This window comes from Erpetoichthys calabaricus, chromosome 12 (assembly GCF_900747795.2).
Source record: "Erpetoichthys calabaricus chromosome 12, fErpCal1.3, whole genome shotgun sequence".
NCBI lineage: Eukaryota > Metazoa > Chordata > Cladistia > Polypteriformes > Polypteridae > Erpetoichthys > Erpetoichthys calabaricus.
This window is the reverse complement of record NC_041405.2, coordinates 160478587-160495659: the sequence shown is the minus strand read 5'-3', so window position 1 is coordinate 160495659 and position 17073 is coordinate 160478587. Positions and strand designations below refer to the sequence as shown.

The following is a 17073-nucleotide window of genomic DNA, read 5'->3' as shown; positions in this document are numbered from 1 at the left end:
CCCACTGAGTTGTTGAAATTCCAGGGACGCTTTTGGCTTCAATGTATAAGCATATAATGATTTAATACAATGCCAGTGGGGGTATGAGAGCATGTGTATGTGCCAGTATGTCCTCAGATGTTCATTTCTATGCTATCCCTGATGTTTCCAATGCAGGTTTTAGTTTCCTGTGACCATGAACTGGACTAAGTATGTTTCTGAAATACAAAATATACAGTACTGCTTAAATAAAATTAAGGGAACACCTAATCATCACAGTCTAACACCAGGTCAGTTAAGCTTCAGGGATATCAACTTGCCCAGTTAGGAAGAATAAGCAGTATCTGCTCCTTTGTGTACTGCCAGAGCCCTACAGAATGACGTTCACACTGAGCACACGTGACAGACTTGTAAGAGCCTGAGACACTGTGGTGAACATTATGCAGCCTGCAACATCACTGGTATGACCAGTTTGGTGATGAGTCACTAATGATCGATCTATCCTTGGAGGGTCACACAGACCTCCACATGCTAGGCAACTTTACCCTGATTACTGTTAGGAACTGGAATGAAATCCTCAGAGCCACTGTCAGATCTTATATTGGTGTAGTGGGCCCTGGGTTCCATCTGGTGCAGAACAATGCCCAGTCTCATTGTGGCCAGAGTGCAGAGGCATTTTCTGGATGACGAAGGCATTGATGCCATTGACTGGCCTACACATCCCTCAGCTCTCCTCATGTAAAGCCCCATCTCCTGGTATCTCCTCCATGCTCTTCAGACTCTGCTGGGAGACACTGCAAACTTTCCTGTAACAGCACGTATGGATGTTCCATCCTGGAGGAGCTGGACTATCTGTGCAACATGAACCAGCTGCAGGTACAGCCTCATGTTATCAGTACTGACGACGACAATAGCACAACACAAAACTAGAGAAGAATCAGTCACGAAGGATAAGGAGAGAGCAATTGTCTGTGGCCAGCATTCCTATTTTGGGGTTGTCTTGCTGTTGCCTCTCCAGTGCACCTGTTGTCACTTTCATTTGCACCAAAGCAGGTCAAGTCAATTCACAATCACTTATACTTCCTAACTGAACAAATTGATATCTCTGAAGTTTCACTGACTTGCTGTTAGACAGTCATGATGAAGTGCTCCCTTCATTTTTTTCTGCAGTGTATTTGTATTTACTTAGCAACTTGATCAGAAATTACTTAAAAAACATAGGTGCATGTTGATGACAAAAGTATTAGGACCATACAAGAACTAAATCCTAGGAAATCTGTTTACACATTTTTTAAAGTCAGTCTGTTATAAAGAAGTAAAAATAACAAGTAATGAAAGCTTTATGTACAAAAGAAAATAAAACGACCAGTTCTTAACCTCCTTGGGGTTGTCTCAGGCTCAGAATTCTATGTAATTAGTTATTCTCAAGTAACACTTGGGGTTGACATGTGATGATCCACTTATGAGTGTTAAGCCCGAATAACCCCTGGGACAGTATTGCTCTGCCATCTAGTGAATACAATAACATCATGTTGCAAAATATCATGAATATTCTTATCCATTTTGTCACTCTAAGGTAACTCATCAATAATCACGAGTGGGGTAAAGCCTTCAAACAAAACAAAACGGCATTTAGACGAGAACAATAAAGCCAGTTTTAGAACAAACTGAAACCGAACCTTTAGTTGAATCAAGCAGTAGTGATGACAACATAAATTGGTCATCAGATGTTGACACAGATAGAAAAGGTGATGCACACGGCACTGCACGACCGAACCTGAAGTCTGTCGGTCACCTGAAGGTCCACTTTGGTGCAAGTAGCATGGCAAAAATGGAAAATGATTGCAATTTAAGGTCAAAGGACAAGAAAGATGTTAACCCCCTAAGCACTTCACAAAGCATCTGTCATTTGTGTCAGGGGAAATATAGAAGTCACTAAGCCTTGCACTGTGGTAGCCTAATAACACAAGGGACTCATTGATCATTCAGATCAGACTGACATTCTACACGTTTACATGCAAGCAACAGAAAAAATATTATAAGTGCTCAAAGAAACAAGCATCCACTCTCACAACTGCTGCATCAGCCTGTATGCTGGTGACAGTTCCAAAACATGAAAGAAAAAGACTTGTAGGTTGTTTACTTAATTTGCTTTGTTACAGCAGTGGACAATCGACACACGTTTCCTATTGTACATATGTTGACATTTGGGTATTTGTATGTTTCTGTTACATATAATAATTTTTTTTATTGAAAAAAAAAATCATTGTATTTGACTTGTTCCTGGGAGTAAACATCACATTAAGGAAGCTACATGGGTCATTGCAGACAGTATGGTGTAGAAGTTAATGGTCTAGACTTCAGACCCTGAGACTGAGGGTTCAAATTCCACTATCAGCACTATGTGAGCAAGTCGCTTTGGCTGCCTGTGCTTCAATTGAATAAAACTAAAGAAATGGAACCAATTGTAACTATCCAATATAGTAAGTCACCTTGGATAAAGGTGTCAGGCAAATAAAAATAATGTTATTGTATTTGCTTCTGATAGAAAGTACATCTTGCCTGAAGAAGGGGCCTGAGTTGCCTCGAAAGCTTGCATATTGTAATCTTTTTAGTTAGCCAATAAAAGGTGTCATTTTGCTTGGCTTTTCTCTTCTGATAGAAATAAACTTTTAAAAGAGAGAGCAGTAAAGAATTGAGAATACAGCTTGGTTTAAATGATTTATTCACATTATTTGACACCGATGTCTTACTTATCTTGGACATAAATGAAAAACAAGTGTTGCTACAATCTTCCCCTTCAAGTATAACACATTTCAATATAATGTAGGCAACACCTACACATTCTTTTAATAAGCTATTAATAATCGCATAATACATTATCTTTTATTGTCTTCACACAAACTGGTACCTCACTATATACTGTATGGTTAAATCTGCAATTCATCAATTTTCCACCCTTACTTTTTTTTTTCCCTAGCCAACATGACTAAAAGTAAGGGATATGAGGCTAACAACTGGAAACCACAAAGCTCCCAGAGAGATGTATGCAACTATGATTTGGGTTGTTCTGCCTCAGGCAAGATCTCTTCATTTGCTATTTCAGACTGCTTTTCTAGCCCAGGGCTGCCTAAAAAAAATACAAGCTGCAGAAGATTAAAAGAGGGAGCACGCTCAACATACTTTGAAATATGCTTAACATAAGCTTTTCACATAAACAATACAATTGCTCTCTTTGTATCCAGCCTCATAATTTGTTCAACACCTGTATATCAGGTGACTCTAATCAAGTGAGACAAATGCTTGGTCTGCGTATTGTACTGTCAGACTGTTACGCATTAATTAAATGGTTTTTTTTCTATATGTTCTGGAAGTCTAATATTGAAGCATGTGTCTCCCAATTTATTGAAATGCACCCCATCGTGTTAGCCTTTATGATTTTCAAAATGGCCTTTTTAAACATATATCATGACAAATTGTGCCTTTGCATAATTGAAAATTTCCCCAAGGGAAAACAGCCACAATGCAATTGTTTCCACATACTTACAACTGAACAACTTTGTGCAAACACAAAGTACTGTATACTTCAAGCACATACTGCATGTCTACAGATAATTACAGAATAACTACTTTACTTCTGACAGTTTTGTCATCACATTAAGTTGAGATGTACTACATCTCACTACTCTATCCTTTAAAATGTGTCAATCATTATCAGTGTCACGCATGCATGCCAAGGGCTCCCTGACAAGCTCAGACGAGTAAAGCAGTACCACTCCCAGGTGAGAGGGGGCACTTTCGCGAACGTCCTCCTCTGCTTTGTCCACAGCATAGAAAACATGCCCAGTGAGGACAACCAAGATTGGCAGTAAGGTCCCAGGCCTTCCAATTCAAGAGACATAAAAAGCAGAACTATGGAAAGGTGGTGTTGTCTTTGAGGGAACCAATGAAAAAAGGAGCTCCGAGAAGCATTACTTGATTTGCCTGGAAATTTATTAATTAATTTTTTTGATCCTGAGTTGTTTGACTTTTGGGACTATTTCTGTTATCGTTTTCCCTTTATTTTGTGTTCTGATGTAAATGAATGCTGTTTTACATCCTCTGTTGTTACCTGGCTTTATTCTTCATTAGATGGATCTCCATAAATACAACGTCAGTAAAACTTTAGACGGAGTTTATGGATCTCTCTATTACTTGCGATTTATCTTTATATGAGCGTAGTATGTATAGTAATGTCATTTCCTACTGCTGTGTTAAATTTTGTTAGCACACTTTGCATGTTTGTTTACTGAAATAACCATACAAAAAATATTTGAATTGCTAAACTTGGCCTGGAGATATAGACACCATTCACTTATATGTTATTTTTATTTTTTGGTATTGCACTATAGGTTCCTGCCTTGCGCCCTGTGTTGGCTGGGATTGGCTCCAGCAGACCCCTGTGACCCTATACTTAGGCTTCAGCGGGTTGGAAAATGGATGGATGGATGGTAAACTTGTTGCAAAACAGTATGTATAAATGAACTTAAAAAATCTCCAAAAACTGTTAGCCTGCACTCTTCTTAATGTTTGATTTCAAAGCCAAAACATTCGTAGCTACTGTATATTAATTTACAGACCTCCCAGACCATATTTGTTATGTTAAAATCAAGGTGCGTTTCCTGGCTTATGTTGATTTTCCTTCTTCTTTCTTTATTCTAAAACATTATTTTTTGTGTGTTCATTGTAACTATGCAGAGGTTAACACCACTCTTTATTTATTATTTACAAATGATGCGTTTATTCCCCCAAGAGTTGGGACCACCCTGATGTCAAGAGCCACCCTCAACCCATATATCTGAGGCTGGTGAGCAGGTTCTTCAGTAGGTCACTGTAATTAATTGTGAACATTTGGAGAAAGTGCACTATTTTGTGAGCATTATCTTTTTCTGGCTTTTCAATTTTTTTTCTGTCTTGGGTTTATGATTACTGGATTTAGGATTAGGAATTGTTTGCTGTGAGATGCCTTTTTAGGAAAACCTTTACCGGTATATTATTTTGATCTTTTTTGATTACAGTAAAATTATTTTTTTATATAAATATTTTATAAAAATATTAATTTTGGACTTGTTCCTCAAGGCAAAGTTTTGATGGTCATTCCTCATTAGAACTACTTTATAATCATTCTGTTGATCTCATTACCACTCAATTGTTGGTGTTTATATTAAAAATGTTAACTAAAATGAACTATCCTTCTGTTAATTAAACAATTTAGATCAATAATTGATTACTTTAATCTGATCCTGCCCTTGCCAATTGTTCTGTTGAGAACCAGACAGGTGATTATTTTCTCAGCTAAACCAGGGGAAGAGAGTAAAAAATGAAACCAAAACAATTTATAATAAGCCTAGCTACAATTCCCAATTAGAGACAAGAATTGAAGTCAAAAAACAAGCCAGTGTCAAACCAAACGAAACTCACAAGAAGCACAATAACAGAAGATTTAAATATTTTTTTTAGCATAACAAAAAGAACCACCAGCCAAACTTTTATCCCATCATGCTGATTATCCTCTGGTCACAACCCCAGAAGCCACACCTACTGCAACATGGGTAGCGGTGCCAACGACAAACCCTCAAAAAGGCGGCAAAGACAGACCTAAAAAACAACGTTCAAGCCATTTAAAAATGCTAAATAAATTCACACACACTTTAATCATAACATCAATTAATTCTCAGTTAAGGATCAAAACTGTATAGCACCTCAATAATAACAGCACTTCAAGATTTAATGATTTCCAGAGAATCTCAAACATAAACTATGTGGTTAAGTCTAATTGTGCATGAGCTTACAAATAAACCTTAAATAGGAAGGTTTTCTCAGAACAAGAATAATTACAGTGAACTATGTTACAATTTAAATAGAAAAATGTAACATGTTCATTTTATTTACTATTTGCTTATTTATTACATTTGATCATCATTTTGAATTCTGGTCACTAAGATGCCACTGGGTGTGAGGGAGTATGGGCGGAGCTGGTCTAGGCAACACTGGCAGCTGCCAAGGATGACATTACATAAGGTGTGCCATTTATGAAAGTTAAAAGGGTACCAAGGTGGTAGTCGTCAAACTATGATGATGCTGAGTGGCCATTGTTACTGTTTACAGACAAAAAGTACACCAAGGGGCATGCACTCCTTATAGTCTGTAGTATATACAAAAAAGGGGGGCTGTTTGTGCTAATGGAGGGGCGTGTGCTCTGGACACCTGGGGAGAAGTCTCCAAAGTCTAATAATACTGACTACCTGCTATGAACAATGAGGGGTGATGTCCATTAGACCTGCCTAGGGCTCCAAATGGGCTTTGACTGGCACTGGGTATGGGTATGTGTCGATTTGTCTTTGTGGGGTCATTGCAGCTCTCTAATTTAAGGTTACGCCATATGTTCTGGAATTGTCTGAACCTTTAGTCAAAGGTAAGACCATTAGTGATATGAAGCCAGTTTCTCTACCGATTTCTGTTCAAATACTTTGCAGTTTTGGCTGCTGTTTGAGCCTAATGTTTCTCTCCTGCTTGAATTCTGCTCAACGTTAACTCCTTTTCTTCTAAGCCCTCATCAACCACAGTGTTTCATTCAAATACAGTTTACATTCTGTTACAAAAGGTTAAATCACTTATAACAAAAAGAGAATCACTGTGTTTAATGATGGCTTAGACTAAAGAATAAATGAAGTACAAGAAAACTGAATGGGCTATAAGTATTACACAATCTAAGAAAATCCACTACGTGGCTTGCTCTATGTAGAGGATGAAAACATTAAGAAACCTCAATAACTTGGTAACAAAACCCAACTTGACAAATAAAAAGCTGGATCCAGAAGCCTGGCATCATTTCACTTCATATTAGCAGATTAAGTGAATTGACGTCTTTCTAAACAAACTACAAAGAAGAAAGTGGAAAATGAATTCAAAGTCTAAATCTAGCATTGATGAATCACAGTACGACTCCTACAGTACGCATACTTTCTGAAATTAATAACAGAACAGGAAATTTTATGACTGATTTCTCAAATGATACCCACTACTGGTAACACAGCCCATGCTCATTCAATTAATACACCATTGTCCAAAATTCCTTCAAAGTACTGAATTTGTTTAACCTTAATTAAAGAAATAAAATTTAGATATGAATGATCCAAACAATTTTGGGTAAATTTCAAACTAAATATTTCGTTCTTAAACATTTAGAGTAAATTATAATCTTACAACTCAAACTTCACCTTAAAACACTACATCTTCATCAACAGTATTAGTGCATCATTCATTTTGGTAGAGGTAACATAAAGACAGTTATCTAGTATTTTAATCCCCTCAGTTACAATAATTATACAGTGTGTTATTTTTGATTAAGTATTTTCTGTCAAAAGAGCATCATGAAACTACATTCTCTACCCTCCTCTACCCACACTGTAAGCGCTTTGTCAAACCCACACAAACGCACGTCCAACATCACCTCAACCCCTAGCACCAAACCGATTTCTTCAGCCATGAAATCTGAAGTGCAGGCCTTCAAGGCCTGTGGGGTTTCAGCTTGATCACTTGCCTTGAAATGTCAATCAAGTGCTATGTAAATTCAGTGACATCTTAGTCAGAAACTGTTCCCATAGGGTCAAATATCTTGAGCATAAAGTCCAAACGTTTATTTATTGATTTATTTGTTTGCTGTACATTGAGGTCACATCTGTGTTTATTATGAATGTATGCCGAGCTTCTTCTTTTAGAGGAGCACATGATGTAGTGTATTTATGGCCTATTGCATGTCAATACTTTAATACAGACACTGCACAAAGTAAATGGCTGCTGGTTTCTTCTCTTATTAATAACAATATAACATTTACTGCAATATTACTGATTTTTCTTTTTATATTCTAAAGTGTTAAAATTGTGATTTTTGAGAGAGTTTTCAACAATTACAGCAGTTTTTTTTTAGCAACATGCATCCTCCCACTAATTTAAGTACAGCTTCTGAAATCTATTGTTTTCGCCATCCTCAGTGCCAATAGTTCTGGTAGACACTTTGAAAACTGTGAGCTGTAGTTTTGATTTCAGGCAGGCACAAATAAAAGTGACACAATTGGTACATAAATCCAAAAGTCATGGTTTTCTTCTGGAAAAGGGTGAGCATAGTATCTGTAATTAAGGGGACAGCCCTAAATAAATGTGTTAAAGCATCTTAAAGTCTTTGGACAAGGGTATAAAATGAGATTTATGAACTTGCAGTAATTATGCTGGGTGCTGTACCAATATAAACTTAAAGAAAGGCTTTAAATAAGATTGGAAACGATCATACACCAATTAAATAAGTCATTGGAAAATGGAAGGGCCTTCCAAATCATGTACAGTTGCTTTGTATCATAATATGAATTCATAACTCATAACTGTATAACGTCTCAAAGTGACTGTGGCCGCCAAGTCAAAGGTTTTCTTTTTTTGTTTAATTTTCTTTCTTTTTAGTCATTCTAGTGTGTGTTCAGGCCGTAGTTTGTGTCTACATACTGTATCTATTTATGTATTTATTTATTTAAAAAGCTTCTAAAAAGCTTCTGTAAAAAGCCAAATTTCTCATAATGTAGTGCCTTTCACATCTATCTATCTCTCCATTATATAGTGACTCTCACATCTCTCTATCTATCTATCGAATGCCAATAATCAGTTGCTCAGTGATTGCTCTCAATTCTATGAGACACATATAAACCTTGAACTTGCTCAGCTATCCACCGTTTGGATTAGATGAAGGTTTGTTCAATCAAGAGAGTAGAACACTTTTGGAAGTTTCTGAATTTCAGTTTATTTCCTTAGCTGACCTGAATGGGTGTCTTTTATTAAACAGAATAAGTGAACATCTTCAAGAATGTTTCAACAAGCCAAGCTCAAGCACCTGTGATCCCATCTTATCGAAAGCTACCACCACTTTATATTTAAAGCATGTAACTGTACAGAATTCTCAAGGCTGAGTGAAGCACAGGGACTGTGGTAATTTACTAGCAGATGGCATATGCTGGGTGACGTGCGGCGGATGTGAATCTTTGGTCAAGTTTCACTTAGCTGAATTGTTGCTTTTATTTGATGGTGTGCATTACGTTAGTTGATCGACAGTAAATGCCACATGCGTCAGGTATTTTTCCAGACTGTTTTGTTTTCTTTTATGGCAGATATGGTTATGTAAACAAGAAGTATGTTTTAGCTTTCACGTCTAATTTGTAAGAAGGCAATTTTCTCAAACTCTGAATCATTTCACACGTATTATTTGGTTTATTTATTCAAGGTGTTAAATCTACATTAGAACAGACACAGGCGCGGTTCAGTTTCAAAAAGCCCGTACAAAAAGCTGTGCAATTTCCAGTTAGTCAGTGAGCACACTTAGGAGCAGGGTGAAATGTTAACCATGAAACAGCCCTGGCGGCAGACACAGAGTCAAGAGGAACTTTGTCTTAAAAAAAAAAATCGAAAAAAAAACCTCACAAATTATATTAAACAATGTTAATATTACCCAGTATGCAACACATTTGATTCTGACAATTTAAATATTATGATTGTAGGAACAGTTACAATTAAAGCAATGTGAAACCTATACCTTTATCAGTAATGCAATAAATTTAGCCGTCTCTAACTTACACTCACAATCTACTTTGTGTTTTTTGACTTGTACCAGACGAGTCTATTTTTTTTTACCCCTCTTAAATAGCTGATTTCATAAAGAAAAGCACAAACTCTAAAGGCAGCATTCTGGATTGACAAATCCTTACACTCATACAAACACAAATACTGATTCCTTACATTAGACAGATTTTTGTCCTAAAGGGGAATTTAGCTTTTTACAGAAGCTTCACAATAAATAAATATAATAACAAACAACAACCACCACCACCTTCAAATGCACACTACCATTAATTAAAAGAAAGAAAACTTTATTTGTTCCTGGGGGAAAATTGGAAATTACAGAAAGCAGGTATGCAATTACAAAAGTATCTCATGATGCAGAGAAACTAAACTGTGCTGCTTTATTTTCTTATTATCTTTACTATAATTTTAAGTAAACAGTGAAAGAGTTATTAAGATACCAAATCAGTGAATAAAGGAAAACCAAAGACATTTCTTTTAAAAATTTAAAACTTGAAAAAGGAGAACATAAAGTCAAGACAAAAGATGCAGAAATGAAATCAAAGGACTCTGTGTGTGAAAAACTCCATCACAAGATTAGGGAGTTAGTTTGCTCTGCTCTGCTCTGCTCTGCTCAGCTTGCAATATGAAGAGACACATCAAGGTTTCAACCATAGGGAATGGGAACACTGCAACCTTGTATTTGATGAAACCCAGTTTAAATAATGAATGGGCTGTATTTATAGTATTGAGTGAATATCAAAGAAAGGAAATGTATTATCTGCACCAACCTGACATAACTGTTTGAAAAGGGCATCAGTGCTGCTGGGATAGGCTTTGGCTTCCTGTGACCAAAACTGGATTTAGTAAGGAGAAAAGAAAAAAAAATAAAAGAATGTGTTGTTGGACAAAAACTTCATGCATTTAAAATTGTGTCACAGTTTTTTGCTTTTTTTTTAATTTAGATTAGCAAAACTTTATTAATCCCATAGGGAAATTCAAATGCATACAGCAGCAGAAACATAACAAACAAGAATACAGACTCATAGGATAGATAATACATCCAATCAATCAATAAAAATATATTTAACAGGTACATCGAGTGGAAGCATTGAATGGCCGGAAAAGACCCCCAAAGAGGCGCTTCTTAGCGTACCGTGCTGGGATAATGCTGTGGCCAAAAGTGCTTTAAAAGAGCATCTAATAGCGTTGAAATGTCCTCATTTTTTGTGTGTTTGCAAATAGGTTTCTCCTAAAATAAAATTGTTAACTGTGATACTTTTTATTGATTAAAGTGATTAAAGGTTTATAAGCAAATTCCTGTGTAATGGAAATACAATCATAATTTGTCTTTTCATTTATTATCTTCTTCGTCAGTTTCATAATGTCTGGAGATTTAGTTATACTGTATAAGAACATCTGACAAACAAGAGAAGACCATTTAGTCCATCAAGTTCGTTTGTTTAGCTAACAGCTAAGCTGTCCCAATAACTCTTCTGGATTTTCTTAACATTTGTCAAAGATTCTGCTTCAAATCCATGTCTCAGTAGTTTGTTCCAGTGTCCCACATCTGTTTTATTAATGAAGTGGTTCCTGGCTTCAGTTTTAAACGCACTTCCCCTTAATTTCCATTGATGTCCTCGAGTACCTGATTCACCCTTAAGCTGAAAGAATGTTTGCTGGATTGACTTCATCAATGCATTTAAGGATTTTAAGAACCTGGATTAGGTCCCCATGCAGTTTCCAGGTTTAATTCTCTGAGTCTATCACAGTAGGACATGTCCTTAAGTACTGGGATGCACTTAGATGCTCTGCTCTGCACAGTTTCAAGTGCTGCTATGTCTTTCTTGTACCGTGGTGACCAGAATTGCACACAATACTCCAGATGCAGTCTTACTAGTGCATTGCTTAGTTAAATGTTCTCCTACAACTACGTGATGGCCACTACAACTTCCTACCCTGTGGTGTGCTATACTGGTAACATCACTTCAAATGAGATCCACCAAATCAAAAAAATAATTAAAACGGTAGACTAAGTTATGGGATACACTCTGGACCCCCTGGAGGTAGTAGAGGAGAAGAGAATGAAGAGAAAACTGAGTGCAATTATGAGAAACACTGCACATCCTCTCTCTGACACACCAACACTGAGGACTTTCAGCCAACAAATCATTCAGCTGAAGTGTGTGAAGAAACACGAGGGGGCTCCTTTACAACAAAAGATAATACGCCTGTCAAGTGTCGCACTGGGACTGAAACTGCCATGCCAAAGGTTTTCTTTTTCGTTACTCATTCTGGTGTTTGTTCAGGCCATACTGTATGTGTGTATATTTATTTATTTATTTATCTGAAGAGCTTCTGTAAAAAGCTACATTTCTCTTTGGGTACAAATAAAGTTCTATTTACAGTTACCTATCTGTCTATCTAAAGGACTTACAGCATCTTATTTAAAGGTTATACCCAACATGCACAGAGTGGTGGTGGGATGAGGTTAACTGCTACATTTGAAGAGGTACATTGTGCATGAAAAGTCATGAGTACTGATCTAACACTGAGAAAACGTGCAGGCTGAATAGAAGAAAGCAGACCAGGAAATGAAATGCAAGTCAAATAGAAGTCAAAACTATTCGTTGTCAAGCCAAAGGAGTAATCAAAAATCAAGGTCATGAGGAAAAGTGCTAGGATTTTTTTGCCAGAAATGAATTACAAAAATTAGAACTTTTAAAAAATATCCACAAACTTGGACAAAGAATGCTATGTGGCACCAGCTTATTAAAAATTGTGCCACACCCCTAGTAAACCACCCTTGCATCATAAATATAGAGAGACAAAACACAGTCACTATGGCACTTAAGAGAAAAAAAAATCACTAAATAGATTCAATTTATAAAAAATAACTTCTAAATATGTCAAATAACATTAAATCTAAAACCTCTTTTTGTTCAAAACATAAGATAGCACCAAAATGAATCACCAAACATATATTAAGCGCAAAAAGAAATGAAAACAGAAATGAAATCTCAACAGGTAGAAGTATCTAAATACCATTCTTTATCATTATTACAATATTTCTATTAGCAAAGCTTTGCCAAGCCTGGCGGACACAGGTGGAGATAGTGGTCTATTTGAGGAATATGTCAAAAATATGATTTTTATTTATGTTATCTGCATGATGGTGGCTTTCAGTTCTTGTTACTGATTTTATGCATTTTCTGTGATGGTTTCCAACAACGTTACATTTTCCACAGGGATCTTCTGATTTCAAATGCCAACAAGTTCACCTACATGTTTATTCCCCCTCGTAATTTACCCTCTGACTGACTCTGTGTGATTCCAGTCAGCTCTGACCTGAACCAAAACTACTGAATCTGCAGTTAACAATATGGTAGTAATCCTGTTCAGCACCATTATTCTAAAAGAACTAATATCTTCTACTCTGTTTTGACGTCCTTCTATTGCATTTGGAAAGTCCTTTACTTTAACTAATGAGAAATACAGTATGCTGTTAATATATTTTTGTCACTCATGCCGATTATTTAAGCAAAGAACATATATACTTTCAGTATGTTTTACTTTATTATCTTTTTTGGGGTATTGTGTATTTGTACCAGTGTCTTCTGAGTTGATGATGAAAGCTTAATATTCATAGATATATCCATTATATTTTGTATAATACCCATTACTGAACACATATTGATACAGGCTATGGGTGACTACCATAATAAATTGAATTTTTTATTTTGAATATATATTTTACTACATGCACAAATGAAAACATCTTTCTTATGATACAGTACTCTATATTTAGTATGATAAAACTTAAAAACTCCAACATCATAACTCTTGACAATCAGAACACTGGAGGTAGGATCGTGTCATCATCTCAATTTGTGCTATTGTTTGTCTTTGTTTTAGGTTCTTATTTATTCTTTTTTTTGTATTAGTATTTTGGCACTTGTAGCCCACAAAATAAATATACCATACGACCATATACGTGCCATGAAGGACACATTCCCACATCAGGTGTGTTACTACCAAACACTTTGACTTGGTATGTCACAATGAGCTTTATCATACTTGCTGTCGCATACATGCCCTTGAAGGTCATCTACAAGGATCCAACAAGGTAGGCATGCTGACACCAGGGAAGTGCCACTCTATTCTTTCCCCCACAGACCAGACAATGAGTCCCCCGACGAGATCCGACTTCACTTCAAGTTTTGTGGAAGTCCTACCCCTTCTGCCCTTGGGGCTATTTAAAGAGTGGAGGCACTGGAAGTCAGCACTCATTGACGAACCCAAAGACAACAATTGTGAATTTCCCCTTGGGATTAATAAAGTATCTATCTATCTATCTATCTATCTATCTATCTATCTATCTATCTATCTATCTATCTATCTATCTATCTATCTATCTATCTGTCTATCTATCTATCTATCTATCTATCTAATCCAGCCAAAGGGAAAGGCTTAGGGGACATGTGCCGTCAACAATATAGTTTGAACTTTATGTTCACATTTTTTTGTTTCATAATACACTGGAACAACACTTTATCATCTCCCCGTCATTTTTCTTATAATTCACAAAATGATCTCTGCATTCCTGAATGGGTCTCTGAACTGTGATGACTGCAGAAGCTGTTGCTGTTCTATACATTTAAAAATTATTTATTGTTTTATTACAGGAAAATGTTTGGCTTTAAATAAAGAAGAATTTTACTTTTGCTTCAGAGGTTTGGATATTCCTCTTCATTTTCAATATTTACAAAGGCTCAAAAAATGTCTTGTTGACACAGCCTGCTTTTTGCTACTAGAATCTGATTCTATCCAGTAGGCCAGTAGTTAATATCTGCAGGTGGAAAACAAAATTAGTAGTACTAGCGTGTTAAAATAGCAAATTTTTTATTATTGAAAGAGTAAAATTCAGTTGCCTGGGAAATAAAAAATAGGTTTGGTGGGTAAAAACAAATGTCAGTGATTGTTTCATGAGAGTTGTTGAAGGCTGTGTAGAAAACTGTCCACAATTGGAAAAAATATGTTTAGCCCCAATCCGTCTTTCTCATTTCCTTCGCTCCAATGGTTGTCAGAATACAGGCAATGCAAGAATCATTTCCTAAGTGATTCACAAAACTTTGTACTCCATGTCACTGAAACACATAAACTTAACAATTTATAGAAAAAAAAATGTAAGCATCAGATTAAGAATGTGTTTGTGTCGTTTGTTACTGAAAGCTTAAATACTTCAACCATTCACACAAAATCTGTTGATAGATTCTACCTGTGTGGGAAGTCAGTGAATCGCCTTCTTTAAATTAATCTGTGTGGATAAATCACTCTCTCTGTTAAGTTCTCCCCGGCACGGCAGAGACTTGCAAATGAAAGCTTTGAAACAAAGACAAAAGAACACTCTAAGCAAGTCAGAGATCTGATTCAAGAGAAGCACAAGCCAAGGGAAAAGTACACAACTATCTGGATGGCGGTGAATATCCTCCGGCGCTCACAAGGCCATTCATTCTGCAATTAAAAATTATGTTTACAGATCAACAATCACCTAGGCTTTCCCCACAAAAGGACCTTTGTGGAAGAATGGCAGGGTTTGAAAACGTTATCCTGAAGATGACTCTTCAAATACTACACATGGTGGAATGGAGGTCTGAAATCTTGAAATAGGACTTTGTAATGAGCGTGTCTGGTCACATCATCTCCACCATGAAATGGTGTTATTTTCCTCATGCTATGGTGATAGTTTACAGAAGAAGACTGGGGATCTCATCACAATTGAAAGAATAGCATGAACAAAAATACTTCATGAGACTCATGAGAATCTGTGTCCGACTGACACAAAAGTGAAAAGGTGCAGGAAGACGCAGCCACACAACATCAATTAAAAATGAAAAAGTAAAGCGTTGCTGAGTTGCAAGTCCATTGAGAGTGCCAACTTTAAATCCACCTAAAATCTGTAATATCTCAGAATGTCTGTTCATCCCTATTTCTCAGTATGAGAGGCTCTGTGAAGAAGAAATAGAATTTCCCCGTAGCTTGTCCTAGTAAGACAGACCCTCAAGTCTCCAGGATGTATTTGATTGCTCTACATAGCTCCTAGTCTTGCTTTGTCTTATTTGTATTATGGTGAGAAAAACTGCACGAAGATCTCTAGATGTGGCCTCATTTGTGCCCTTGAGTTTGTATCATTAAACATTCTCATTTTATTTACACAATGAGACTGTTCTGTTAATGTAAACCCCTAAATTCTTTTCACAGGTTGGTTCCTTTAGGTTAATGCTGCCTACCTTATTTTTCATAATTAATATTAATAACACTTTAGATACTGTATAAATTTATCTATTCCTCATTTACTTTTATGTAACAAAGCTTTCACAAGGGCTTCGTTTTGGTCTTCCTAACACTTAAACATCAGTAGACAGTTTATTCAGCTATATGCAGTGTGGCATATTATCATGATGATAATTTACTTGTTCAAAGGAAGTCTTGTACTAAATATGGAATATCTAGAGACATGTGTCTCAGTTAGGCTACCTCAGACCACTCCAAAGTGAAGTTTTGTTAGTTGGCCACATTGCAGAGATGAAGAAACGCTTCACTGATGCTTTGTAAGTGTCATGAAGACCCAAAAAAGTACCAACTAAGGTCTTTTTCCACAGTAGTAAATGTCAATGTCAATTTATTTATATAGCACATTTAAAACAACATAGAAATGCTTTGGCCAAAGTGCTTTATAATAAAAGAAGAAAAAAACATACAATTAACATAAATAGCATAAATAGAAATAAAATAAATGAACATAAATAAAATAAATAATAAATAAAAGTAAGATTACATCATCCTCACAATGAGGAAATCATCAGTATTACTAAAGGTCACGGAAAGCAAGTGAATAGAAATGAGTCTTTAATCTTGTTTTGAACAGTTCAATTGTCGACGACTCCTTTATGTGATGAGGTAAAGAGTTCCACAGATGAGGTGCCACAGCTGTCCACCTTAGTTTTACACTTGGTACGAGGGACAACAACAGAAAACTGACCAGAAGATCTAAGCACTCCGGATGGCTGGTGTAAAGCACACAATTCAGATAAATAGGCAGGAGCAAGCCCATGTAAAGATTTAAAAACTAGCAGCAAGATTTTAAAATCAATTCGAAAACAGACAAGCAGCCAGTATAAAGAAGCTAATATTGGAGAAACAGAATCAGACTTTCTTGCCCCAACCAGAAAGCGAGCGGCAGCATTCTGGACCAACTGTAACCTGCATATCAGGGATTTGCTAATCCCAGAATACAGTAATCAAGGCGAGAAAAGATAAAAACAGGAGTAGCTTTCTCAAGATCCCTAGAAGATAAAAAAGGCTTAATCTTACCTAAAATACGAAGCTGGAAAAAGCAACTCTTGACTACAGAATTAATCTGTTCCTCAAAAGAGGGGTTACTGTCAAAGATAA

General features: G+C 36.3%; 1 protein-coding gene across 9 annotated transcripts in view; it reads right to left on the bottom strand.

Annotated features, from left to right (window-relative positions):
- Positions 1-17073, bottom strand: part of nfic (nuclear factor I/C) — a 491683-nt gene that overhangs the window by 448354 nt on the left and 26256 nt on the right. For 7 of the 9 annotated variants that reach the window (XM_051934995.1, XM_051935001.1, XM_051935000.1 and 4 more), the window contains exon 2: positions 10410-10475. The exons of the other annotated variants lie outside the window; for them this stretch is intronic. In XM_051934995.1, the coding sequence (XP_051790955.1) occupies positions 10410-10475 (66 nt within the window). The remainder of the gene's footprint in view (positions 1-10409; positions 10476-17073) is intronic. 9 annotated transcript variants of the gene reach the window in all.